This window comes from Dicentrarchus labrax, unplaced genomic scaffold (assembly GCF_905237075.1).
Source record: "Dicentrarchus labrax unplaced genomic scaffold, dlabrax2021, whole genome shotgun sequence".
Classification (NCBI taxonomy): Eukaryota; Metazoa; Chordata; class Actinopteri; family Moronidae; genus Dicentrarchus; species Dicentrarchus labrax.
The window spans coordinates 7,996,273-8,022,534 of NW_026136709.1; the positions used below are offsets into that span (position 1 = coordinate 7,996,273).

At 39.7% G+C, this 26,262-nt stretch overlaps 2 protein-coding genes across 2 annotated transcripts; one reads left to right on the plus strand and one right to left on the minus strand.

Moving 5' to 3' along the window:
- The first annotated feature begins 1,794 nt into the window (after positions 1 to 1,794).
- Positions 1,795 to 11,973, plus strand: sh3glb1a (SH3-domain GRB2-like endophilin B1a). The gene is made up of 9 exons (XM_051411158.1): positions 1,795 to 2,012; positions 2,462 to 2,603; positions 3,475 to 3,603; positions 4,880 to 5,013; positions 5,886 to 5,978; positions 8,771 to 8,860; positions 9,242 to 9,342; positions 9,696 to 9,930; positions 10,626 to 11,973. The coding sequence occupies exons 1-9, from the start codon at positions 1,950 to 1,952 to the stop codon at positions 10,731 to 10,733; spliced, it is 1,095 nt and encodes a 364-aa protein (XP_051267118.1). The 5' UTR covers positions 1,795 to 1,949; the 3' UTR covers positions 10,734 to 11,973.
- A 4,014-nt stretch (positions 11,974 to 15,987) lies between these two features.
- nrros (negative regulator of reactive oxygen species) lies at positions 15,988 to 21,626 on the minus strand. The gene is made up of 3 exons (XM_051411140.1): positions 21,352 to 21,626; positions 19,443 to 19,557; positions 15,988 to 18,043 (listed from the first exon to the last, which is right to left on the minus strand). The coding sequence occupies exons 2-3, from the start codon at positions 19,542 to 19,544 to the stop codon at positions 16,088 to 16,090; spliced, it is 2,058 nt and encodes a 685-aa protein (XP_051267100.1). The 5' UTR covers positions 19,545 to 19,557; positions 21,352 to 21,626; the 3' UTR covers positions 15,988 to 16,087.
- Between the last annotated feature and the right edge of the window lie 4,636 nt (positions 21,627 to 26,262).

Sequence of the window (26,262 nt, forward strand, 5' to 3'; positions counted from 1 at the left end):
GAACAACCTGAGACTGCAACCTATTCCTCCCTCAAAGGAGCTGTTCTGCCTTCCTAAAAAGTGCTGACTTCCATATTCACGTATGTTTAAAGCACCCGCCCCAACAACTCTGAAAGTCAGCCAAGCATGAAGCAAAGCCAAAGCCTTAATATCTTTGACATAGTGTGGTTATTAAGAAAAATGCAGTGTGTAGGCTACTGTTGCAGTCCATTCACTGTTTTATAGCTTTCCTGTTGAAAAATGATAAATAGTTTGGGCTTGTTCAAATAAAAAAAAAAATCCAGGTTAACAGTGTAAATCAATACTTTTATGTAAAACGGTATTACATGTCATCTTGGCAGTGCAATAAGAAACTACAGTGTGTGTGTGACGGGAACAACCGACAGCATTTTGACTTGTGACTACACACTAACAAATGTGTGGAGGAAGAAGCGTTGGAGCCACTGTTTAGTAAAAAGGTTGTAGCTGACGGTGCTTTGGTAGCCTACAGAGAGGAAGTCATTTGATTTCTCTCTCTTCCTGACTTCCTCCCACACAGCAGGTAGCAGGCTCTGTCTGGCATAATTACATCCAGACCTGAAGAGTGTTTTTGTTTTTCCGAAATCTGCCAAAGTCCGCTTCCTCAAGACATTTTCTATGAAAGAGCAGAGGGTTGCAGAAGATATTATGCTGTAGAAATGTTATCCTCATTGTGTCAGTATTACTCATTAGCAAACATAGCAAGCCAAATAATAGTACAGGTAGAATCTATTGCAGTTTCATGAGGATGAGGTAGAAAGTCATTAGGGAAAAAATGCAAATCTCACACCAGCAGCACCATACTGTTATATGATTTATATGGAGACAAATGACCTGCATGGCCGTAAACAGACAATATTCTGAAGGGGAGGATCTGCACATTCTCTCCCTCTTCCCCATAATGCAAAAAAAAAAAAAAAAGGGGGGGCAGAACATATAGCGACAGATGAGCCTCCTCTCTCCCACTCCTTCTTACCACCCTCCTCAAATATGATGAATTTAAATTTTGTGATGGTGCTGTGATGTAATGGTCAGAAGGAGCAACATCCCAGGTTCATATTCAGGAACAAATATTCCTTCTACTACTGTATCTGAAAGCAGTTTTACATTCAGATCGTGTATGTTACTTGACACACAAAAAATGTTCATGATCAAAATTAGGATAACCTGACAGCTGCCAGTAATACATTAAGATTTGAATGGGTCATTGAGGGAGCGTAAACTCCAAGGTTGAGTATGTAGCTATATGGTATGTATCTATTCTTAGCAAATCCATGACTTTTTCAATATATATATATATATATATATACATATAAAAAGATAGGCCTGCAATAGGGCTGTTTAAATGTCAGCAGAATGTAGAGCACACAGGGACACATGGTGCCTTCACCGTGTCCTTTTGATTTTCACTTAGATGATTTTGGTTGGACTTGATAACTAAAAGTGTCCTTTTATAAATACCACACGTCCCTTAAATAAAATAATAAATAATACATTTGGAATTGATGTGTTTGTTGTTTTACTATCATAATTTGTTAAACGTTTACCACATATCTATTCTTAATATGATCCCAATATTTGTAAGATCAGAGATCCCCCCCCACCAGTATACAACGTCCAGGGTAGTGTTTCTATATGAGGATAAAATAGTAGTTCCAGTGTATTGCTATCCGTTGTTAAAAAGACAAAATATTGTAAACTTTGCCATCCTTTTCGTATGCAGATATGCGCATGCGCGACATTTTCTCACCACCGTCAGAATAGGGTGGAGACGTGAACTATCTTGTGCGTTTACTACCTTTGTCAGGATCAACAGCTGGGTGGAACTCCAACACAAAAAGTTGCCCCAATGACATTTTCTGTAGGGATGGCAGTCTGACTGTGAGACAAGCTAGCTGTTGTATTAAGTGTTTATTTTCCCCCGCTGTGCCATGGATTTTAACGTTAAGCGGTTAGCGGCAGACGCCGGTACTTTCCTGAGCCGCGCGGTGCAAGTAAGTTTGTCCGTCCAGTCCGTGGAAGTTGATGCTAACCAACCTTAGCTGCTAGCTTATAAGTCAGATAGCTTTCGCTCGCTTGCTAAACAGCTAACGCTATTGTGTAGCTAAGTAGCCCGTTATTATCTGAGAGAAATTTCTATATATTACGACACTATATGTTTTTATGTAGTACCCGTGACACAAGAGTCTCTGTTATAGCCAACCTTTTATGGTTGCTCAACATATCTATCAAAGCAGGCCTCAGAAACCATTATAAAGAGCTATCAACGTTAGCTAGGCAGATAACGATATTTTATAGGCTAGTCCGTTCAGTTTGCTGATGTTAGTTGGAGCCTTTAACCGTGCATGGCACTTAAGCCTCGTTATCTTCATGTTGTAACGTAGCTATCACTTTCACGGCTATACATTATGTGCACACTATAACCTGATATTTTCATTTTCAGTTCACAGAAGAGAAATTTGGCCAGGCTGAAAAGACAGAGTTGGATGCCCATTTGGAGAACCTTTTGGTCAGAGCTGAGAACACCAAGCAATGGACAGAGAGGATAATGAAGCAGACAGAAGTCTTACTACAGCCCAACCCAAGTAAGACCACTCTTTTGTCTCTGTAATGAACTCAACTGACAAACTGGCACCCTTTTTCTGGGCAGGTACCCACCCTAGGTTGCCCCCCCCCATGGAGCGAAAGTCAACAAACTCAAAGTAACTTTTTAGATTTTGAAACTAATGATGCATAAACACTCAAATGACCACTTTTTCTGTTAGAATCATGATCAATGTGAAAACTACCCACAGATTTTCCACCTTACAACACAATATTCGGAAATCAACAATTTCTGTAATATTCCAAATCTCCCCTGAAAAATATGTGTTGTTTTTACAAAAAAGTACATGCTGCACCGAAGAGTAGCACAGTGATGGAGAAAACTGAATTTAGGTGATGGACATTTGCCAGTAAGAGGGTGTCACATAAGAAGTGCTAACCATCTCTGAGATGTTGTTTGACATACATCAGTTTGTAGGGTGTCTGTGAAGTCTGTCAGCTCAGCTGTGCATCCTCCTCAGCTCACACCAGGATGCCATATTGCTGTTGCACAACCACGTTATAGGCACAACAAACACAGACAGACCAGCTGCTGGTTACAGTCTTGTGTAACAGTCTTGGTTATGGTAAACTGGATTTGTTCAACTTTTTTATGTTCCCATACAACATACCACAGACACGCTGACTGTGATTGTCAGCGTTGATTCATGTGATGTGATAACATGAAACTAATAAGAGCAGGTTCGAGAGAGTCGTTGGGTTTTCTTGTCATGGTCGTCATAATGAAAGCTTCTATTTTACAAATGTAAGGCATGCTGTTTGGACTCACTGTCCTAAAGGCACCGCCTATGTCTGGCCCGCTCACTGTAGTCTCATGACTTTGTAATTGAGTTTTCTTGCTGCCATTTACAGATGTCCGGCTAGAAGAATTTGTGTATGAGAAACTGGAGAAAAAAGCCCCTACACGAATGAACAACCATGAGCTGCTGGGCCAGTCCATGATCGAATCCGGAAGTGAATTTGGTCCTGGAACTGCCTATGGTGAGTGATACAGTGAGCTGTCTAACTAACATACTGGGATGTAAATGAACATTTAACCCCTTGATGAAGTCTGGTCAGCCTTTGCTGCTCATACCAGTTTTATTTGTGGATATGTTGCTGATTCCTGTAGCTTGAGAAACACAGCCCTCCCCTACATTATTCTTCAATTTATGGGACATATAAAATGGTTGAAAGCTTCTTAGCTACTAATGAATAAGCTGTAGTTGTTGGGAAAGCTTGCATTAAATGGTTTAGTATGCCCGTATTCTGTCTTGTGTGGACTTGTAAAATTGAGTAAAGGCTTTTTGACAGTTTATAGAGAACATTTGAGCACCACTCTTCTTTTATGGTTATCAGTATCATCCCCTGCCACAGTCTTGGTCAATATATTGGCCTCAGCTTCCTCCTACCTTTGAACAACAACACTTTGTATTAGGGACACACTGATAGAGAAATTCCGGGCTGATATTGATGTTTAAAATATCAATTTGACTGGTGCCTATACCGAAACTAAGGATGAACATCTCTGTCTTGTTGCAGCTCAGTCTGTTAGAGGGGGTGATCATTTCTCCCATATCCAAGTTAGAAAGCCTCTGGCATTAGGGAACGCCATCTTATTTGCAGATAGGCCGATGTCAGTCAACAAGGCGTAAATCAGCCAATACTGATGTCCATCCCTACTCAGTATGTATCCACAGGCCTCTGCGTCTTCTTGAGACTTTTTCAGAATGACAATCAGAATCGGCATTATTGCAGAGTAGGGTTTAACATACAAGGAATTTTCCTTGGTAAATTGGTGCATTTCAGTAAACACAGAGAATATAAATGAAGATAAAAATATAAATGGATTAAAAAAGACAATATATCTAAATTTAAAAAGAGATACAATATGTACAATATAATCATTATTTAAATAAATAAAGAGCTGTACAGTATATTGTTCAGGGGATGTGCATTTTAGCAGTGTATACACAGTGACATACTGTATAATGATATTGCAGTGTGCAGGATAAAAACCAAGGGAAGTGAATTAATGTAACGCATATAATCAGGGTGGGTGCTGGGTTTGTGGCGGGAGGTTGTGGTCCTGATGGACCGCAGCCTCCTCAGCCAAAATCTTACCTGCACGCCCCAGGGTCCTGGAGGGATGGCAGATTGCAGCCGATGACTTTCTCAGAGGAGCGGATTTAGGCCTTAGTTAACTGTAGGGCCACATTGTCCAGTCTCCAGTGTTGTATCCGGACTGAAGTTGTGTTTGTGCTGCTGTCCATTACAGGAAATGCTCTGATAAAATGTGGTGAGACGGAGAAGCAGATTGGTGGGGCGGAGCGGGAGTTAATCCAAAGTGCTGCCATCAACTTCCTGACACCTTTCAGAAACTTTCTAGAGGGTGACTTCAAAACCATCCTGGTGAGTTGAACTTCTGAGTGCAGGTATTGAGTCACTTTCACTTTTCACTGAACTTTGACCTTTTATCTGGAACTAACTCTCAAATGGCTGCAAAGAGTAGAAGACTGCCATTTTGCAACCTTGATAATCAGAAGTCTACTTTACTAGATTCAGATTGTACATATAGAAGCTGGCCTGAACAGTGCTGTGATAGGATTTCTTTCAACAGGTGCTCACAAGGCTTGTACTGCACAGGGCTTGAAAGTAGCCACATAATCTCAGCAATATAAAGCCTACTGTGTGATTGAGGTCATAACCATCATCATCTGTTTGTTTCCTTGGGTCTGGCAGCAAAATCAGTCCCATTTTAAGCTGCAGTTAAGTTTTAGTTAATGCAGACATAATGCTTCCTGTCACTTCTTCAGAATTAAAGCTTTTCTCCGGCTGACCATTGTAAGGCTTTTATAGTAAAGCAGCTACAGCACCCATTATTCAACATGAAGTTAGCAACCGCTAACTCGGTCAGTAAGTGAAAATGGCCGACTTGAAGGTATAGATACTCACTTTTTTTTAAAATTTCCAGATGAGTTTTGAATATTGCAGGGAGGAATGGTAAAAAACAGCTGTTCTTGCTAAGGTTTAATTGACCATCAAACATTGTTGTCATGTGGAACCGCTAGTGATATGCACGCATCACAGACCTTGATCACTGTTCCTCGTGATCTGTTATGGCACAGGTATCCCAACTGAAAACCTCTGATAGTTAGGAGTATCTTGTGTGTTTGACGCTGATGTAACTCATTTATTAAATGTCTCCAAACACCTTGCACAATATACAGTATATGGTGCACAGAATTCTATTTTTAGAGGGTTTTATTGTATTTTGTCCACAGAAAGAACGGAAGCTACTGCAGGTCAAACGTTTGGATCTGGATGCAGCCAAAACAAGGTTAAAGAAAGCCAGGATGGCTGATGCTAGAGCTGCAGTAAGTATACACACACACACACATACATGTACACACATCAGTTGTTTTTTTTTACATCTGGATGTGTTTTGGCTATTTTTATGCTGATTTATGAACAGCGTTCTTAAAGAGGAAGAAAAGCTGTCTGGGCGTGTCCTACTGTCCCTCCTTGTCAAGTCACACAAGTCATGGCTGTCACACCAAATTACACAACATGAAGCTGACCATTTTATCTCTTGTGACTTGCATACAGTCACATGAGCAGCTATGCAAAGTTATACTTCCCTTTTTTCTGGACAGTTGTTTTCTTGCTATGATACTCCCCTTTTCCTTTGACATCTGGAATGATTTTATCTTTTTCTTTCGCACCAAGGCTCCATGCTTACATTAATTTTTTAGGGGCATTAGTGCCCTTTAATGAAGACAAATTAGGGGCACAGATGAAAACTCAAACTCACTTAACCACTAAATTACTAAAGAACTTTGAAACACAAGATGTATTTGGGACCCAACAAAGGACAGGCATGCATTGTGCAGCATACATATGATGAAACATAGCACCAAGTGGGGGTTTGAGCCCTTAAAACATCTTGAATACAGCTGAGGCATTTTATGTATTCACTGAATGAGGTCTTTTGTAGTTTTGGAATATCTTGCTGCACAATCTTGTAGTGAAAAATCAAGTGTGCTGACATACAGTTACCATTTACATGTCTAGTTGCAAAATGAATCCTACATCTCATTCTAACTGTAAAAGTGCAGATATTCTGTCATGACTCTCCCAGGCAAGTTAACAATGTCTGAAGATGATATCTCTAATGACCTCAGTACCGAGCCAAGACTTAGCTGGTCTAGGACAAAATCCTTTCGGAAACACACACACACACACACACACACACACACACACACACACACACACACTGTCTGCATCAAGACAGGAACACAGTGGGTGTGCCAGTAAGAAACTAGATTATACAAGTATTCAACTAAACGGCTGATATTCTCCAACTACTAGAAGCAATATCACTAAACAGTGCAATGTAATGTCAGTCATGGATGGACATTAAAACACTGGGCACTCTCCCAGCAATGCTATTTGGCTGCGGTCTTCAGAGCATATAAAGTAAATGAGTGGCTTTTGAGCACAACTTTCCACAAATGCAGAAAAAAGCAATCTAGTTAAGACCCAGTGAGCTTAATTTCCATCCCTCTTTAAAGAACTGTTATATTATTTCCCTCTACGTACCCAGAGGGAAGTTATCCCTGTGGCTTGTCAACATGCTCATTTTATTTCGCTTTTCCAAATGGCGGGCTTATCTCGTGGTTAACAGTAAAATAGTTTGTTTAATCTATACAAACAAACGTGTGTGTGCTGTCAACAAACGTGTTCACTCATGAAAGAGAAGAGTGTCTCCGAAATACAGGAAGTGTACGTGGTAGTTTAAGCTGGTTAACACTCCTTTCAGTACAAAGACTTGTCATGTGAAAGCTGAGAAATGAGAAATACGTATGCGGTACGTTGTCACAGTCCTGCAACCGTCTATAGAGTGTGGTTTGCATGCTGCCGCCTTGCGGGCTCTCTCTAACACACTGACACACACAAACATACACACACACATTGAGTGTAAGGTTGTGTTGGCTGTGGCCATGCAGCAGCTGTAGCTCTAACTACTTTGTCACTGTTTTCAAAACGCAAAGCAGCAGATGTGAGCAGAGGAAGTGACAGAGGTAAGTGGAATGTTGGAGCCATCTTTGATTTGAACACACACACACACACACACACGACCCTCTGGGAGCAGTGTCAACAGCTGCTGTCTATCCTTTTTGTCAATCTCCATGACACATACTGTGGAACCTCATGAAAAAGTTTGAATCCTTGTAGACGAGTCCTACAAGAACCAAACCTTCCTCTACACCTCTCTCTGTGGCTCGAATGTTAGCTGTAGAGAGTTCATGACAGTAAGGGCTATTGTCCCTGTCAGTCTCAGCTCCAGACCATATGTTTATTGGACTTTTTAGCGAGACTCAACAAGCCATTGTTCCACTGGTCTCATATTGAATCCTTTGGCTCAATATAAGGAAAAGGAAACTCAGGACAGAAAAAAACATCAGATTCAGTTGTTTAGTTGTCCCTTTCCTTGTCTTCCATTGATTTCCCATCCTACAAGTCCTTACAGTTTGTCTTGTTGCATCTTTTCTGTTTGTTTTGCTGCCTCTGACTTCCTTGGTCTTGGCCCACTGGCATCATTTTCTCTTGTGGTTGACTTTTTATCTGTTCATTTTTATTTTTAATGTTTGTTTTTGTTTGGTTTTTGGCCAAACTGGTGAAATATGTTGATACTCAATTTAAATTAATTAGATTATTTTATAAAATTTAATATTTCTAAAGGTCCAGTGTATTCCATTTAGGAGGATCAAATGGCAAAAATGGAATATAATGTGCATTTTTCGTGTGTTTTGCAGCCATTGTAGTTTCTTCCTGTCCTGTGTAAATCCTACACACTGGACTTTTAAAATGTTTCTTCCAGTTGGCTAGAAGCTTTAGAGTATGGTACACAAATCCTTATTCAGATACCGATAATATTGCATATCAGAGGTGGCAACACCTACTGACCTCATTTTCTAATAGGGGATAATATTGTTCGTCTGAGAAATGTTCATTCACTCATATTTTTAAACATTTGCATGTCCTTTGTTTGGTAAAGCACTCTGATCACAGGCAAGTATCAAAAAACCAAATGTATCCAACCGAGACACGTGTGTGTATGATGCTGTAATTTTATAAAAATCCAGTTCTGTTTCTTCATCCTCAGGCAGAGCAGGAGTTGAGGATGACCCAGAGTGAGTTTGACCGGCAGGCAGAGATCACCCGACTGCTGCTAGAAGGCGTCAGCAGCACCCACGTATGTAGCCCAGCTCAGCTTCCCTTACTGCTTCACAAATGGCGTTGAATATCTTCCTCTCTCAAAAGCCAGAGAGAGGAATATATTTAATCATCATTCAATCATGATAAAAAACCCAAACATTAGGGGATATTTGTAGTGGTGCTGGATTTTGGCAGCAAAAAAGTGACCCGCACTCAAATAGCCTTAAAGGACTTCTGAGGGATGCATTTAAAAGAGAATGGTTAATGCAACAGAAGCAGAGATACCCTGACTTTCAGTCCCTAGTATGGTTCAACCTCCCGAAACGTTGGATCCTACACTTCCCATAATGCAGCTCACTAGCATTGCTTAAACTCTCTGCCTGATTTACATGCATTAAATCTATCCTTGTCCATTCAGGCACACCACCTACGCTGCTTGAATGACTTTGTGGAAGCCCAGACTACGTACTACGCACAGTGTTACCAGTACATGGTGGATCTCCAAAAGCAGCTGGGCAGGTGAAATACCACCTTTATGTCACCTTTCACTCCTTCTGTCATATCAAGAACTGGAATGACTTACTCCTCACCAAAGTGTTATTTTTCCTTTGGAAACGGCAAAAAAAAAAAAAGAAAACTTCCACTAGTAGATGTCAATTGTCAACCTTTCATGTGATAAAATCAAAGCAGTGCAAGTTCATGTGGGGTTGACTTGAGTTTTCACCTTTCAGTAGAAAGAGGAAAATGAGTAATGCTGAAGAAACTCGAGAGTGATGAGGTCATGGAGAAGTCCACTTTAGCTGATATTTAGAGCGATAACAAAACCTGCATTGGTAAATGATTGTACTGAAGAGAACTTCCCTCCCCACCAGTTTCCCCTCAACGTTCTCCAACAACAACCAATCGTCGGTGTCAGGTGGGGCCAGCATCTCGGTGCCCACCATCCCCGTGTCTGCCTCCCTGCCCAGTGTGTCTGCGGGCCACGGCAGCTCGACGGCATCGGGCGGTTTCAACGAATTGCGTAGCTCCAACGGCAGCCGCAAAGCCCGAGTGCTTTACGACTACGATGCTGCCAGCAGCAGCGAGCTGTCCCTGCTGGCTGATGAGGTGAGCCTGAACTAATCATCGTCAGATCTTATTACTGTGGAGCAAAATCTACTATCCACAGGGTGAAAACATCATGCAAAAGTTAAGGATGATTTCAGTATTCATTTTATTTTTTACACATTTTGCCATATTGCTCAACAGTAGACTATCTCTATTTGTTGTTTCCATTTTGTTTTCCGTGTCATTTTTTTCCCAGTTAATAAGAAATGACTCTAAACCCAAATTGAAATGTTGTGTTAACCACATCATGGCCTAGTGCTGCAGTGGAGCAGTAGCCTGAGTTCAGTGGAACATAAGCCACTCCCTTTCCTGGAAAAGCACTGAACTGTCCATTACAAGCCTGTGGTTGACTAACAATGAACCCAGAATTACCTCATTCGCTCTAATACTCACATTCAGAAAAAACTTTCCAGTCTACTCATGCATTTGGTGAGCCAACTGTATGACCTGAACTGCCTTTGATAATAACAGGATTTATAACCAAGTATTTCATACATCTGGTGTCTCTGACAGGCGGAAAGCACTGTTTGATGAATGCTACATAATGGACTGACATGTTCATTTTTCCTATGTCAGTAATTTACCTTGGCAGTGAATTTTCTGTTGACATTGATAATGGATGATACAGTGTACCTTTTTAAATAGAAAATGAGAGTTCATCATTTGATACAATAAACGCTGCATCTGTCATCCAGGTGATCACAGTCAGCAGCGTCCCAGGCATGGATTCAGACTGGCTGATGGGCGAGCGAGGCAGCCAGAAGGGCAAAGTGCCAATCACTTACCTGGAGCTGCTCAACTGAGACCCACAGACCCCCAGTCGAGCCCCCTGTAACCAGCTGTGATCTCATATTTATATTGTGTTGCAGGGACGGGCCTCACTTTCTCTTCCATTCAGTCATTTTAGAATGAGTTTTATTTCGATGAAAAGGAGTCTCAGTTTTAGCAGACTCGAGCTGGAATGAATACATTTGAGTGAAGGGGAAGGAAATAGACCTCATTTGCCAAGATGTGTTTGTATGCAACTGCAGTACATTTCTAAAACCTGCTTCCATGCCTTTTTGTGTTTGATGCCATGCAATCTGCAATTTGTGCCAGAACATCTCCCAAACTGTAACTTTTTTTTAAAAAATTGTTTGTTTACAACATATATCTCAGACGGTGACCTAAATGCTTTTGATGCAAGTTTTTTTTTTTTTCCCTCTTCCCTTTTTGCTAATTTCATTTTTTTCAAGTAATGATACAGTAGACACATTTTTAAAAATCTGAAAATACACTTCAGTTTGAAGTGGCGAGTGTTGCTGAGAATTCTTAGAGAAGTCTTATTTTATAATCGATAATCTCATGGTGCAGTAGCTGTTATGGTTACTCTCAGTTTTTTATGAACAGTATCATATGTATTGTGTGTCAGCTTTATTCACATGGACCCCTTACTGGACAGTGAGTTAAACGCACTGCTCCAGTACCGTTGATCAGTCAGCGTGGCCGAATAAGAGAAGTTGTAACCTGCTGATATCCAAGCAGTTATTAAACTCACATGCCAGACTTCATTAAGTGCCTTATACAGTGGCCTTTCTAAAAACATTAGTCTTCTTTTTTGCAGCTACACCAGCAGTATTGAGACCTCAATTCAGTCTCTCCTCTTAGTATTGAACCCTTATATTTTTAATTTATTGGCAATTAAAAAACAGCGTAAGTTTATCAACCAGAAAACTGTTGTCTCTGATTAAATTATTAATCTGTGTATTTATGAATACACAATTTGTGATATGTTTATCGTCTCTGGTGTTGCTTGACTTGGTGTTTACTTTGGAAAAAAAAAAAAAGTAAAAACATTTACCTTTTGTTGACATCACCAACAGGTCTCATCAGTTTCCCCTAAACCTGCATTTCAACTCCACATTGGAAGAAAAGTCTTGTTACGTTCTGGGAGATCAAAGTATATTATTACATGGCTGCTTTTTGTTTTGTGTGTAACTGATAAGATGGCATACAACTGTAAAATAAATATACAATATGATGCATTAAAATAAGAAAATATCACCAGTCTGTTTTTGTTGATTTTATTTATGTCAATGCAGATTTTCAGTAGTAAGTGAGCAAAATGTGGCATTCAGTGTGCTTTGTTGTTGTTTGTTGGAGCCACTAGAGGGCAGAATAGGCAACGTGATTTGTCGGTGTACTGTGAAATGTAACTGCTCACTCTGCGGTACATGAGCAACCAACTGAAGAAATGTTTTGGCCATCTAGTCTCTGTAATTTGGTAGAATCATGTGAGATTGAGACACCGCAGAGCGAGAGGAACTGTCTCCGAATATTTAATAACTACACGTGTTAACATCTGTAACGCATGAACACCTTTGAAAGCTGCCTTGTTAGACCCAGTGGAGCTTTGGTTTTTGTTTTTTGTTGTTTTTAGAGCGAAATGAAAATGTAAAAAATACAATTTAAAAAATAAATAAATAAATAATGAAAAAATACACTGAATAAAAATGGAAAAATAGAAAATAGACATAGGACAAAACACAAATATTTAAATATTTAAAATTAATTCTGTACAAAATAATGCTGTTTTATTTCCACTTTAATATAAAATGTACTACCATAGAAGTGACAAGACTAGGAAGGGCTAAGAAACAAGCACTGTAATCACCCAGCATGCTACAAAGGCTAGTTATTCTAACACCTCTAAATGAAAGCTTATTTTTCAGGGCTGTTTTGGTCAGGTGAAATCTTGTTTACACTGGAATGTGTTCCTTGGCCCTTCGACTGGTCTCCGCTGTTGATTTATCCTGCTTAAGGAAGAATATTTTCCCCCCATTTTCACCTAAAAATAACTTACAACATGTCTTTAATGGCGATACAATCAGAGAGAAGTTTGTGAGTACGGGCAAAGTCACTCCTTCCACCCTGGTGTTATTTTGAGCTCTCTGCTGACCCATGCCCCAGTGGCTTCCAGAACTCCCAGTGCTGCAGTGGTAGCAGCTGTGCTCCAGAAACGAACAAATCCCCAGAAAATAACACTGACCCAGTTTGAAAAAAATGTCTTAAGGGTTTCGGATAGGGGTGGAGCCTAAAGAGTCATTTTGGCCGTACTTGACCTCACTAAAGTGTGTGAGTTCCTCTCTGAGCCTCTAAAACCTACAGTGACATTAATTTAGTTTTTTGCGTTCACATTCTGTCATTACTCAATTTAAGCCACAGGATAAACAACTGAAATGAAGTCCGGTGCAGAGGGCCTGGTCCATGCCTGTCATAAGAACAGGAAGGGTTAAGAGGAAGTGGACTTGTGCAAACTGCCTGTTGACTTCCTAAATGGCTGCCTGTACGTCAGCTTACATGGTACAATATATCTATTTTCCAGCACGCGCCCATCAACGAAACCAACAAGACATTAACTACTAACCTTTGACCTTTTACCAGAAGAGTTTTTCTGAGTGTAATATCAAAATACAAAGCTTAAAAGCCCAATGGAAAAGAGGGGTTTGTGCTGGAGGACAACAAACCACCAACCCAAACTAATGCATTATTACAGAAGTGACCGAAAAAATCTAATATTTGAGGCTAACAATGGTCCTCATAAAACCACAGCTTAGTATAGCTTTTCAGTTGTACAGTAACCTGCGTTCTGAAACCTGACACTTTTTCTTAATCTCACATCATCTTTATCTCTCTAAAAATAACCCCATGTAGATAAAGTAAGCCTTAACCAAGTCACACATCAGATGAGCAATAGCATGGCTGAGAAACAAAACTTCTTCTTCCTCTTTCATCGGGCCTTATTTCTCTCATATGTTGCAGAAAACAGAAAATACTTGATGACATCTGCCATTTCAGACCACCGTAAAGTTCGCTTGATGTACGGGGAATTGCAAAAAAAAAGCTAAATCTCACTTTTTGCGACGTAACCTCGGCTCTCTTGGACGAGGCGTAAGTGTCACTGATACAGAGGATGCTGATAAAAAAAAAAAAAGAATAGATAACACATGGGGCAGTTCCACATTATTTCTGAAAGTAACAAGTCTGTTTAAGGACAAAATTATGCCTGGGAGCAAGAACAAGGTGACAAATTTGGGGTTTTTCAGTTGTCATTAGCAGAGTCAGAGCAGGAAAAAACAGGTTGAAAAAAAGCGAAGTGAGAAGAGAACTTGAAATTAAATACTGCTGCTTATCTGATTATGTTTTCTGAAGAGGCTGCTTCACACTGTTATTAGGTTGCATAGCCACTACATTAACACTGTTTGTCAAAGACATTTTTTCACTACTAAGAATGCTGTGCATTTGTTTTAGCCATGCTAGCAGCTTAGCTTAATAAATGGCAATGATGGTTGGTCTTGGGTCATTTACATTCACAGATATAATACGTGTGATTCTGACCACTTCTGGTATAAGGTATCCAGATATGCTATATCTAGGTTACTGCAGATCTAGCTCATATGTACCACAGTAGACACCTGCTGACGGAATGCAACTCAAATGAATCTCATTTGACCACTTATAGTCAAATTTCACTTCTCTATTCTCATTTGCATTTATCTGTGAGAAACTGTGACCACTACTTGAAAGAAAGAAAAACAAACACTGTTTCACTTAACCATATTGTGGTGTGTATTTGGTAACTCACCTCAAATATGGACCCCATAGCCATAGCTGGGCTGTTTTCTAAACACAAATCAGCTGCATTGATGTGTGCTATACACACAAAAAACCTGACTGGGTAGTCCTATCATTCATATAGTATGTGGTCACTTGTGTCTCTAAAGACAACTGAATGTGGCTTGTGCAGTCCCATCCAGTGCATGTATAGACCATGTTAAGTCAGCTGCAAAGTTATCAGAGTTCGGCTGCCATGTTGTGTGAATGCCCTCTAACCTATTTCATATAGCTGAGTAACCAAATGAAATTCCACTTGGTCAACAATCTGTGACGAGTGGAAAAGTGTGTTCCGCAAATGATTTCTTGGCAACAAGTCTTTCCCAATACTGTCCCAATGTGATTAGACTCTTAAGTCATTTTTGTCAGAACAGCAGTGGCACACCAGGTCTATGTCTAAACTTTTTTCTTAAACCACATGTTGTTTTAGCTTCAAAGTAAATTTACACTCAGTCAGAATTAATCATGTAGTGCAGGAGGATTTCTTGTCCACACTACGTATTAATAACTCAATGGTGGTTTTTGCATTCTTGGAACTAATCCTCCCTACCCTGCAGATGAACAGCAAAAAACTTTGGCCTCCAGCTGACTGACTGAAGACTTTTTGTTGTATAAAATATGTAAAAATGATGGTGTTTATAGGCTTTGACAAGGCATTGCTCTGGTTTCTCTTTTTTGTTCCAACCACCATGACCCTGAGCATCACCACAGCGGTATTTTGGTTACTTTCTGGTTAGGCCTCCGGCACTCTGCACAGCTACACAGATCTACTAGCGTTCCCACTCCTGAGCAACTGTGCACATACACTCAAAGGTACAGAAATATCACTCCCTTCCATCATATACGGTGCAGATGCTGTCCCTTACTTGATAATGTAATGTTTATGATCATATATGACACATTTATTTAAACTCAATGGCGTGCCACTACATTGCTGCCAAGTGCACATTAGAATAGATTATCAAGTATCAATATATGGGTCCAGCTCCCCATGAGTTGTGGCAAACTGGAATTTCATATCAATGTTACATCTGTGTCTCACTGATGGGAAGGAAACCTCAAGCCCCTCCTCTTTGAGATACAGAACTGGGCAGTTGCTGCACATCTTAGCAAAACAGGAAATTTCATGTTTCCTCTGCTGCTTATAGCAACAGCTTGCATCACACAACTTCTGCATATGTTCACACACACACACACACACACACACACACACACACACACACACACACACACACGTACACCGACACCCGCTCATACACACACGCACACACCAAGTCCTGCATCAGGGATTAGGGTCTAAGGTTAGGTCTTAGGTTTTGAACCGCACTTCACTAACACAGTGATGTGAAAAAGTGAATACCTTGTTGTTTAAATACTAAAGAATTCTTCCTTCATTACTGTAGACAGGTTTACAATGAATTGAATTTATTTCCAACATACATTCAGTTACATTTCTCAATAATGTGCTGTACAAAATACAGCTTTGTTTAGGGTTTATAAAGTATCAGTAAGATGTAGGCTTCAAACACTTCTTTTTGATGGATTTTTGTAGCGTTTTGGGCCTGTAGGTGAGGAGAACAATAATCGAAATGCCCACAAAAAAAAGGCAGATGGGTACAAAAAGCAGAATGTACCAGAATATAGATTCCCCACCTTCCTCCATACACACAAATGATCGGAAGTGCTCCACTCTGTGTGTCGTTTGGAAGAGATCCTGACATTCAATGTCTGATTGTCCGACCACATTGATTGTCTTTGTTGTTTCAAATGTCCTGAACCATTCTGTTTGGCAGCAGTTGAACGGATTTCCTGTGAGGAAGACAGTGTGCAGTTTTGAGGCCAATGCGTTTGCCTGACCAGAAGGAATAGTGGACAGTCTGTTGTCCCTCAAGTCGAGCACTTTCAGGTCAAGATTTACAAGTGAAGGGGGAATATGGGCAAGAGAGTTCCTTGAAATGTTTAAGGACTTCAGACTTTGGAAATGGGTGAAGTCGTAGTCTTGTATGTGAGTCTTTCCTAAACCTAGATGTTGCAATGTTCTGCTAAGACTTTGTACTGATTCTTGGAGAATGAGTCCAGGGTTGTCAGACAGTTCCAAGTGTGTTAGAAACAACCCAGCAAACGCCAAAGATGGAATTATTTTAATGTTGCATCCCTTAAGGTGAAGTTGCTTTAGGGATGCAATGTTTTTCCAATCCACACAAGCTGACATAGCATCTGTACCGGTCACAGCCTCCTCAGTAAGGCAAATGTCAATGTTGTTATAACTGAGATCCACTGACCTGAGGCTTGGCAACGAGGGAAATAAACCCGAGGGTAACCTCTTGAAGTCATTCAGGCTCAGGTTAAGGTACGTCAGATTGCTGAGTGCAGTCAGCGTACCTTCATCTGCTACAATCTGGTTCAGCCTGTTGTTGCTAACGTCCAACTCATACAAGCTGCCAGAGAACTGTTCTGACGTCAGATTTAATGTTTCCAGACAGTTTCCGCACATTTGAAGTCTTGACAGGGCGGGCATTTTCTGGATAAATCCTTGAGGGAAATACTCCACTTGGTTTTCTCTTAGATCTAAAATCTCTAGAGAGGAGATGTCACCATGAAGGCCCTCGTCCCACAGCTGAGCCGTCACATTGCTCTTGTAGGTCTTCATATTGTAGAACTCAACAGTTGTTGTTGAGTTTATAAATGTGGCATTGCCTGCTAAATGTTCATAAAAACTCACACTGTTGTGGGATAGATAAAGGTTCCGCAAGTGGCTCTGGTTGGGCAAGAAAGGAAAGAAAAGCAGTTTGTTGTCTGATAAATCAAGTGTCTCCAACTGGAAAGTATCATCAAGGTCTTGTCTGGAGATGAACCACTCAATGAAGTTGTGGCTGGCATTGAGGACCACCAGCTGGGTCATGTGGAAGTCCATCAGGCAAGGCAGGGAGTTGAAGGCTAAATTGAGCCGCTGGAGCTTGGGATTGCTGTCGAAGGCGCCATCTATCTCGAACATGAGGTTTCTCTGCAGGTCGAGTTCTTTGAGTTGGTGAAGATCCCTGAAGGAGGTCTCATCCAGTCTCTGCAAGATGTTTCCAGAAAGATTGAGATACTCCAGGGATGTCAGATTTTGGAGAAGAGTGGCAGCCATTTCATCATCAAGCTTATTCTCAGAGAGATCCAGAGCTCTAAGCCTGGGTAGAGTCTTTAATGCGTGGCTGGTTTCTGAGTAGCCCTTATAAAGATCATTATTTGCTAAATTGAGGCTTTCTAACAATTTTGAGTCTTGAAAAATGTTTGGTTCTAATTTCTCCAAATAATTACAAGCTAAGCTCAGGCTGTTTAATGAGAGGTAACTGAGAGAGTTGTCCTGTAGTGTTTGAATGTTATTGTAGTTGAGCTGAAGCTCCTCAATGTTGTCTGGCAGTCCTGTAGGCACAGAGGTAAGCCTTCCATTGTTGCAGAGAGCCGTTCTTTGTATCTGCAGAGAAAAGGAGAGCACATAAGTTTAAGTTTGTGTGTTGGCATATTGTATGTCCCTTGGTGGGCTTTTTATAAATCCTACAGAAACTGGATTTCTTTCAGGCACAACAATTGCCAGAATTTTCCACCAATTTGAGCCAGAGTGGTATTTCTTAACACTGGTCAATGGGTTGCCACGCAATTTACTACACAGTATCTCCCCTAAAGGGTGATTTCAAATGACTACGGTGATCCCTTTTGGTGATATTGATTATATAATTGTATAGCGTTAACATTAGTCAACTTGCCAAATACTTAGTAAACTTACAGAGCAGTCAGCATGGCTGTAAGTTCTTAGTCTTGCTGCCCTTATGATGATTGACTTTGTATATATTTTCATCACTTACTTGACTTTACAGCTCTTTAATTCACAGGGTCACTTCCACAAAAATGATTCTAAACACATCCTTTAGGCACATTGACACTCACATATTATTACATATTATTATCATTATTACTACAGTCACAGCTTACAATTTAACAAAAAATTTGAATGTCAGTAAACTAGTTGATATATTATTTCAGGTGGCTGCCCTGCAATTGCATTTCCAATCAGAAAAAAAGTAGTAGAAGTAGCTTTTATTGCCTCATTAGTTTTTGACATATTTTATTTCTTTAATCATTTACATCTTAAAATAAAATCAATTATAAACAATCTACAGCAGAGGTGTCTAGCCTTTTTCATAAGTATAACTTTACACGACATAAAGGGTTTCTAAATTGTAGCAACTGTCTTTATTAGTGTTTATTAAATTATAAAACTTTGTTGGTTGTCAGGTTGCAAAAAAATATTTTGTTTTGTCTTTTTAGCTAGCTACATCAGGAAGACTGTTGATTACTTACAACCCATTATTAAGCACTTTTCAATACAGTTTTCACAAATGCAAACTTCATTGTTTTTTTAAGTGAGTAATTCCTCTACAATAACCCACTGTTAAATGAACTTGGTTTGGGATTGGGTCTTCCTGATCAATTAAAGACGTAATTCAAAAGATAAAACCTACAGTATAGTTCTAACAAGTAACACGGTGGATTATGAACTGTGATGGATTACTTAATAAATGAATCATTTCCCGCTTTTCCTCCCTGATATGGCAAAGTAGTAAATTATCGGAGCACACAAAATGTGCCCACAAAATATGTAATTTCCTGCAGGATATTTTTAATATCAGTTACAATCTCAGAACATCTGATACTATATTTATGTGAGTATATTAATGCTACCAGCATTCACACCAAGCATTCATAAAACACACATAAATTATACAGATTCTGCATACGTCCACCTATCTTCCTGAGACCTTACTCGGTTCATTTCAAGACGTGCTTTTATATTTAGTAAAAAAGAGACATCTCACCAGCTGGCATCGGCTATGTTGTGGATGACTTGAGACTGGCGTCAGGATTCTCCACATGGGTAACAAGCAAAGCAGGATGGGAGTGAGACTGTGGACTGGCATTTTAACATCCTTACTGTTGAAAAAGTGATAGAAGGAGAAAGGAAGAATGGTGAATGATCAACACAGGCATGTGCTGACGACAAGATGACAAACTTATTCCCTTGGAGGGCCAAAACTGAAAGTTAACGGTGGGCCACAGGCCAAAAGAAAACAGTTATTGTATTCTATTGTATTTTATTTTATTGACTTCCTGTGCAGTATCACTCTCCCTGCATGTTTAGAGTATGAGAACTTATTAATAATAAGTGATATAAATATTTAAAGAGCAAAGAGTAGTTTTTTAAATAATAATTCTTATTTCTTTTTATGTTTTTTCTGCTAGAAACATTTGGCAGGCCAAATTAAACCTTATGGTGGTCCATCATTGGCCCACAGGCCCCACTTTCATCCACCCTGATCTATGAATCCCTGCATTAGCATTGCTCTTCCATACTTAACAGTAAATAAAACCACAGCTATCAGTATTGCATGTGATGACCAGGCTGTTATCATGGAGTTTTGGCAAATAAGTGCCTTGTTTTAAAAATGTGCAGTGTGCATGAAACAATGGAGAAATCAATTTTTCCATATGGGAGAAATAGAGACAGCTTGATATTAAATTTTTAAAACAGTGTGGAGGTCAGAGAATATGAGAACATTCATACTGCGAGTGAAGATTTGGACTCTTTTCTTTTCACCTTATTGTTCATTATTTTACCCGCTTTAGTTCTAAATACGACTTGACAAACATGAGAATGTGTCCAGTTCATATGTGTTTCATGACGGAGAAGTGTAATCCTCACATTATTCATGTGCACCGTCAACGGATGTGTATCCGCTGACCCTACACATTAAAGATGTTACAGTTGCTGGAGATAAATAATATGATAAATGTTTTATATTTTGGCTCCTGTCTGACGTCAAAGAGTAACTGTCATCTCTATTATATTATACTTTATTCTGAGAACATTTTGGTGATATTTCCCTAATTATAATGCAAACCTTTGCGTGACACATACTGAATCTGAAACTTATTTGTTATCACATATTTTTAATCTTTGTATTTTAGTTGCCTTGGGAAACATGTTGTTTTGGGGGTGTTATTAATACCCCAAACAGTTTTTTAACTACATTGTAATATAATAAATTATATTATGTGTTATGATCCAGAGAGGTCTAGGTGGCTAACGGCAAAGGCCGTAACATAATGTGTTGTGGGAAAGAGTTGGCCTCAGAAGAAAAGACACTTTACAGAATGCTACATTCTCTTTTCTGAGCGTTATTGGACATGATATAGTGTTTGAGAAAATAACCCAGTGTACATATAATAATAAGATAATATAAAGCACACTTTGCATAAGAATTGCTCAATTGTACAGCATGTGGGTCCACTCGTCAGAAGAATGATGAAATATATGATGTTTATTTAACATTGAGAAATATAAACGTGAGCATTATTGAAATGACATTGTATGTGGTCATCCGTAATTCAAGGGTTCATTATTCAAATGCAATTCCAAGCACTTTGGTAACAGTAGTCATTTGTTTCAATAGTCTGTAATGCTGATTCAAGATTATCTAAATGTACATACAAGACAATGCTGTGCAAAATCTAACTGCTATAAACATATTCTGGTGACTGTTTGATGCTGACATTTGTTTAAACAAGAATCTTTATGACATCCTGTCCAGCACTGTGATCAATAAGATATCTTAAGTCTAAATTCAACATTCTTATTTTAGACAAAGCATGCAGTTTGCTTCTTTTAGCAGTCAGAGTTTTAGTGCATACTGCAGTACTAGATTAGTGCACAGTGCATTTACTTACACTGGTGGTTAGGTGTGGATTTCCCAAGCCACTGACGGTTGATCCCCTGACCATATCGCTGCTTGACTCGCTGTTGCAGAGAGTGTGTTCTCGTGTGTTAGGCTGCCTTCCTCTGCTCTGACTGAAACACTGATGCCTCTTCTTACGATTCACGGAAGCAGGCAGGCAACGGAAGCCAAGTCACATGGACAAGCTGCAATCAGAAAGAAGTTCTCAAGCCCGGGCCACAGGAAGGCGAGTGCAAGCTCAACAGCAAGTCAACCAGCAGAGCAAAAGTGTTTTTTCTCCCTCCCCCCCAACACCATCACAGCACTGTTGTTATACAGTAACTAAGCTTGGTAGCACAACTGATACCACAAAAACCCAATGAGAGAACACACCCTTCACACTCTAGGTTCGTTCTGATCAGTCAACCTTCAAGAGAGGAAACCGCTCAACACACACGCCCTTCCTGCCTGTCACTGCCCTGTCACTTCAACAGCCATTACAACACACACATACAGAGATCAAGTCTGTGAATATAAAGGGTCACAATGTTTCTGGGCCAGATACCTTGTAACATAACTCAAGGAGTCAAGAAGGTGATTGATGGATAGCACATAAACCATAACACTGTAACATACTCAAAGTGAGTAATGGAGGAGTCCTTTAAAGTTTTATTTTTAGTACTAATACATTTACAGCATGGCTACTTTAAGTAACCAAGTACCTCCCATAAACACTGCATGTGTTTCGTTCTCTCTTTCTTTATGTGTGGCCAGTTACAGGTCTCTTTTGTCTTTTGTTAGCAACTCCAGTTGTTAACTTGTTTCTTGTTAGTAGTCACCCATGGGTACAAGAATAAGGAATTAGGAAACAGGAAGTAATGGTGCTGTCCTTTAAGAGTTGATTTGTTAGTGATTCCTTCCTGTTTTCACACGGGACATCTCTAGCTCTCACTTCTGATTCTGTTGTAAGTTTGGGTGGCAACAAGACACTCTTAACAAGATAAAAGTAAAACACACTAATAATCAACTTGACCTGTTTCACCAATACACCAAAATTTTAGTCAGAGTGCAAACATAAGGTTTACTGTGGGTCCTCTGGAAAATCTGCATACTTACATTAAGTTTTATATGACATACACTCCAGCACCCCTTGCAGTTTTTCTACTGAGTGGCAGCACCACTGCAGAATAGTGGCGACTTTAAAAAAGTGCACTCGGAGAGTACAGACCTCCGCCAAGGCTACTTGTCCAGTCTTCATGCAAATCTACTACTTACTTACTTTCATTACAAAGGGTTTGCATGTTTGCAATGAATTCATTCAAAAGTGAAAGTCAAAAGTCTAGTAGCCACCCAATGATTCGGGAGCTGCTCTAATATTGAATGGGTTTTTCCTTGGCCCACGCTAAACCTTTCCACCAAGTTTTAATGAAAATTGGGCCATCGTTTTTTTTTTTGTAATCCTGACAGACAAACCAACAAAAAGCACCAAAAACATTAGCGGGGAATGTTTGAGGCACCCTGTTGGCCTAGGGTTTAATGTGCCAGACACCGCAATGTCGGTGGTTTGCGTCCAGGCAGGAACCTTTGTTGCATGTCCTTCCCCATCTCTCTCTCCTCTTATTTAATTCTGTCTGTCACTATCAAATAAAACCAAAAATTCTCCCCAAAAACAAGAATTTTTTTAAATGTTCCCTGTGGATTTTGTGATCACCAGTAGTGCTATAAGGCATTGCTTTTATGGGTGGGCCTCCATTTTGTTTGGTCTTTTGCACATGCAGAAGGATGTGCAATGTGAGAGAACATTTCTGATACTTTTTTTTACAACTTCTGTGACACATTGGTCTTATCTTCACCCTGTCACTACAACATCCTCCCTGCTCTCAGCAGAGGCGGCAGAGACACAGACCCTCGTGTTCAGGTCTCCGAGACCTTGTCTTAATAAACCTCGTCCTTTGATGAGTGAACAAAGGTTAATCCATCCAAAGGGTGAATGCCAGAATTAGCCCTTGCTAAAGAAGTCAAGGAAGTCAAAAAGGGTTTCACTGAGCATCTGTGTCAATAGACATGGTGTTGTTGTCTGACTAAACCCAGTATAATTCCAGAGTAATTCCACTAGTATATGTGGACTTTAAATAGGGTTCCAACAGTAATTATCTGGATGTATCAATCAGTCAGTTCTCTCGAGGTCTGCTCATTTCAAACTGAGGTTACTGTTATAAAACTGTTGAAGTTTTATTTTATTTTTTTATTTCTTCTTGTTCCTGCAGTTGGATGTTTGAGCTTCACTGTGCAGAATGATGTATGTGCAGAGTTTGACACTAGATTGTTTCTCTGTCCTCATTAAATATCAATTCTTTTAGTTTGGAAGTCCATCCTGGTCCAGTATGCAACTTATACAATTGTGATGTAGAAACTTGAAGCTGCTAGTGCACGTACCCTGAGAATGGACTTTACAGTGAATCAGGAGACATCTTGTGTCCAGCAGTAGTTGCATTGTAAAAGAAAGGATATTTTAATGTTGCACTATTAATAATGTTTTCAGCACACATGCACATCAGGTGACGTAATGGTTTCACACTGTTCCACTGTTTGACAGGTGGTGGTAACATGCCAACATGGGCACCTTTAATTCTCACCCACGCTGCATAAATGATGCAGTTTGAATTTATTTAGCAGTGGAATTATTGTTAATCCCCCACTTCCACTCCTCTGGTTGGTTTCTGACTTGTTAATAACAAAAATACCTTCACAGTGGAGATGTAATGCTTTATATTTCAGCCGAATGAGTGACCCTTTCTCCAGTGTCATCCCAGCGAGGTCAGCTTTATTGGTAGCTATATAAATCAGCATGTTCCCATCCAGCTGTAGCTCAGCATGCAGTGTTGGACAGCTGTTCTTGTATTCTGAGCAGATTTATGGAGAGCAGCTCTTACACTCGACTGTTGTGGTGTGAACGTGTGAAGCACAAGTGTGAATTCTGGGCACTATTTTTTGTTTCATGATGGTAGGGCAAATTAAGACATGGTACAGTATGATATTTGGCATTCTATTTTTAAATGGTGAGGGGGTGGTGTGGCAGTTGAGGTGTATTTTAAGTAATGGGGATGTGGGCAGAAGTATAAAACCACCACAGAAATGAGGACATAAAACTCAAACATAAAGATATATAGTGGTTTTCTTCTTCACCTGTTTTCTCAATTCACTTCACCCCTGGAGGTTCATGAAAACAGATACAATGTCTCATAAAAAGTAAGGTGGAGAACCTCTATCCTTTGAGATTTCATCTGCACATGATGAGGACTTTCTGTTGTGTAGGGGTAACATCCACAAGAGGGTTACTGCCCTCTTGTGAAAAGAAGTTCTATTGCATGTTTGTAGGAGATGAATCTCGAGCTGCTGGAGTCAGGAATCAATCCAGTGCTTCAGGTTCTGAGAGGAAATTTCTGAGGGATGTTCTGAGTTCCTTGGAGATCTGGAGGTTACAATGGTCAGTGCCCTGTTGTTTAAGTGTTCAGATATACACTATCTAAAACAATAGCACACAGCTGTTATTCATCATGGCAGAAATTGGGAGAAACATGGATGCATTGTGTGCATGTTGATCATCTTCAGTCTGATCTTGTACATTTGAAATAGTAATTTAGGAAAAAGGACTAACCCTGATAACGTCTGATTTAACTTGAAAAAAACAAACAGCACGGTAAAGTGAAGATCAGTTCTGTTTGTGTGAAAGTTTGCATGGGGGTGTTGTTACATAACTCATTTGAGTATGATGCATTCAAGTGTTTTAACCCCAGGACATAATGAGAGTAGGACTGCTGTTCTAGCCAATGGGATCATAGTTATTTCAGGGGATAGCATTCTTGTTACATAAAGTTATAGATGAAAATATACAACAACCACTAGTGAACTATTATCGAGAGCTGCTGCAATTTTTTTTAACTTTGTCCATTTAAAAGAATTTGGGTAATAATAATTTTGGATGTCTGTAATTAGCTGGTGTGCTAACCTCCACATTGACGTGATACACAAATGAGCAACAATCATAACTAACATCCATCTGTAAAGCAGTGTCACATGATACACAAGGCATTTAAAAAGCAGTATTGGAATCCAGGTTTTCTTTAGGAAATTTTTTGATGAACTGGACACATTCTCACATTTGTCAAGTCGTATTTAGAACTAAAGCGGGTACAATAATGAACAATTTATTTCATTAATGTGATACTTATAATTACTATAAATTCAGCCGGTCTTGCAGGTTTGATGCTACTCTAAATGGTAGGCAGACAGACAGATACTGCAGTTGGGGTGACTGACTGACTTACTGACTGACTGGCAGTTAAAACAATCAAGGATGGAGAGACTGACATTGATAGACAGACGAACAGACAGTCAGGGTCACAACAGGACAGAATGGCAGGAAACTGTACTGCTCTGTATTAAGACTCAAAGAGAAAGTAGACAGGGAAGCTCTTAGCACTGGCAGCACATATTTCATTAATCTTTTATTGTGGTGGTAATCCTCCCACACTGCTGAGATGACACCGCAGCAGAACAGTGTGTCCAGTACTGCGATGTCTTTTCCTTTTATTTCTCGTTCCTTCAGGTTGAGCTTCTGTAGGTGGTTTGTTTATGTCTGTTTATCCACCTTTATGAGTCATGAGTCTGATTTTGTATATTTCAAAACAAACTGCTGTTGCTGTGGCCTGAAATGTAAAATGCCCTTCCTTTGCACTGGAACAGAATGGAGTTAATGTGTTCAGAATTAAAAAAAAAAAAAAACATTTATCTGTAATCGAGTCACTGGCACTGCCTTTATAAATCACTGATAGAGCACAACAGATATTTATTCATACAAACATATTGTAAATTAGTGCTTTAATGTTTAGTTTAAAACCGTTGCTGCTATGTGAGATAGCAA

Bases quoted from the DNA above. Each gene is read 5' to 3' on its own strand.
- sh3glb1a (XM_051411158.1), top strand. From the start codon at position 1,950: ATGGATTTTAACGTTAAGCGGTTAGCGGCAGACGCCGGTACTTTCCTG. The intron at 2,013-2,461 runs GTAAGTTTGTCC...TTTCATTTTCAG, and splicing joins TCCTGAGCCGCGCGGTGCAA to TTCACAGAAGAGAAATTTGG. The intron at 3,604-4,879 runs GTGAGTGATACA...TGTCCATTACAG, and splicing joins TGGTCCTGGAACTGCCTATG to GAAATGCTCTGATAAAATGT.
- nrros (XM_051411140.1), bottom strand. From the start codon at position 19,544: ATGCCAGTCCACAGTCTCACTCCCATCCTGCTTTGCTTGTTACCCATG. The intron at 18,044-19,442 runs GTGAGATGTCTC...TTTTCTCTGCAG, and splicing joins AACATAGCCGATGCCAGCTG to ATACAAAGAACGGCTCTCTG.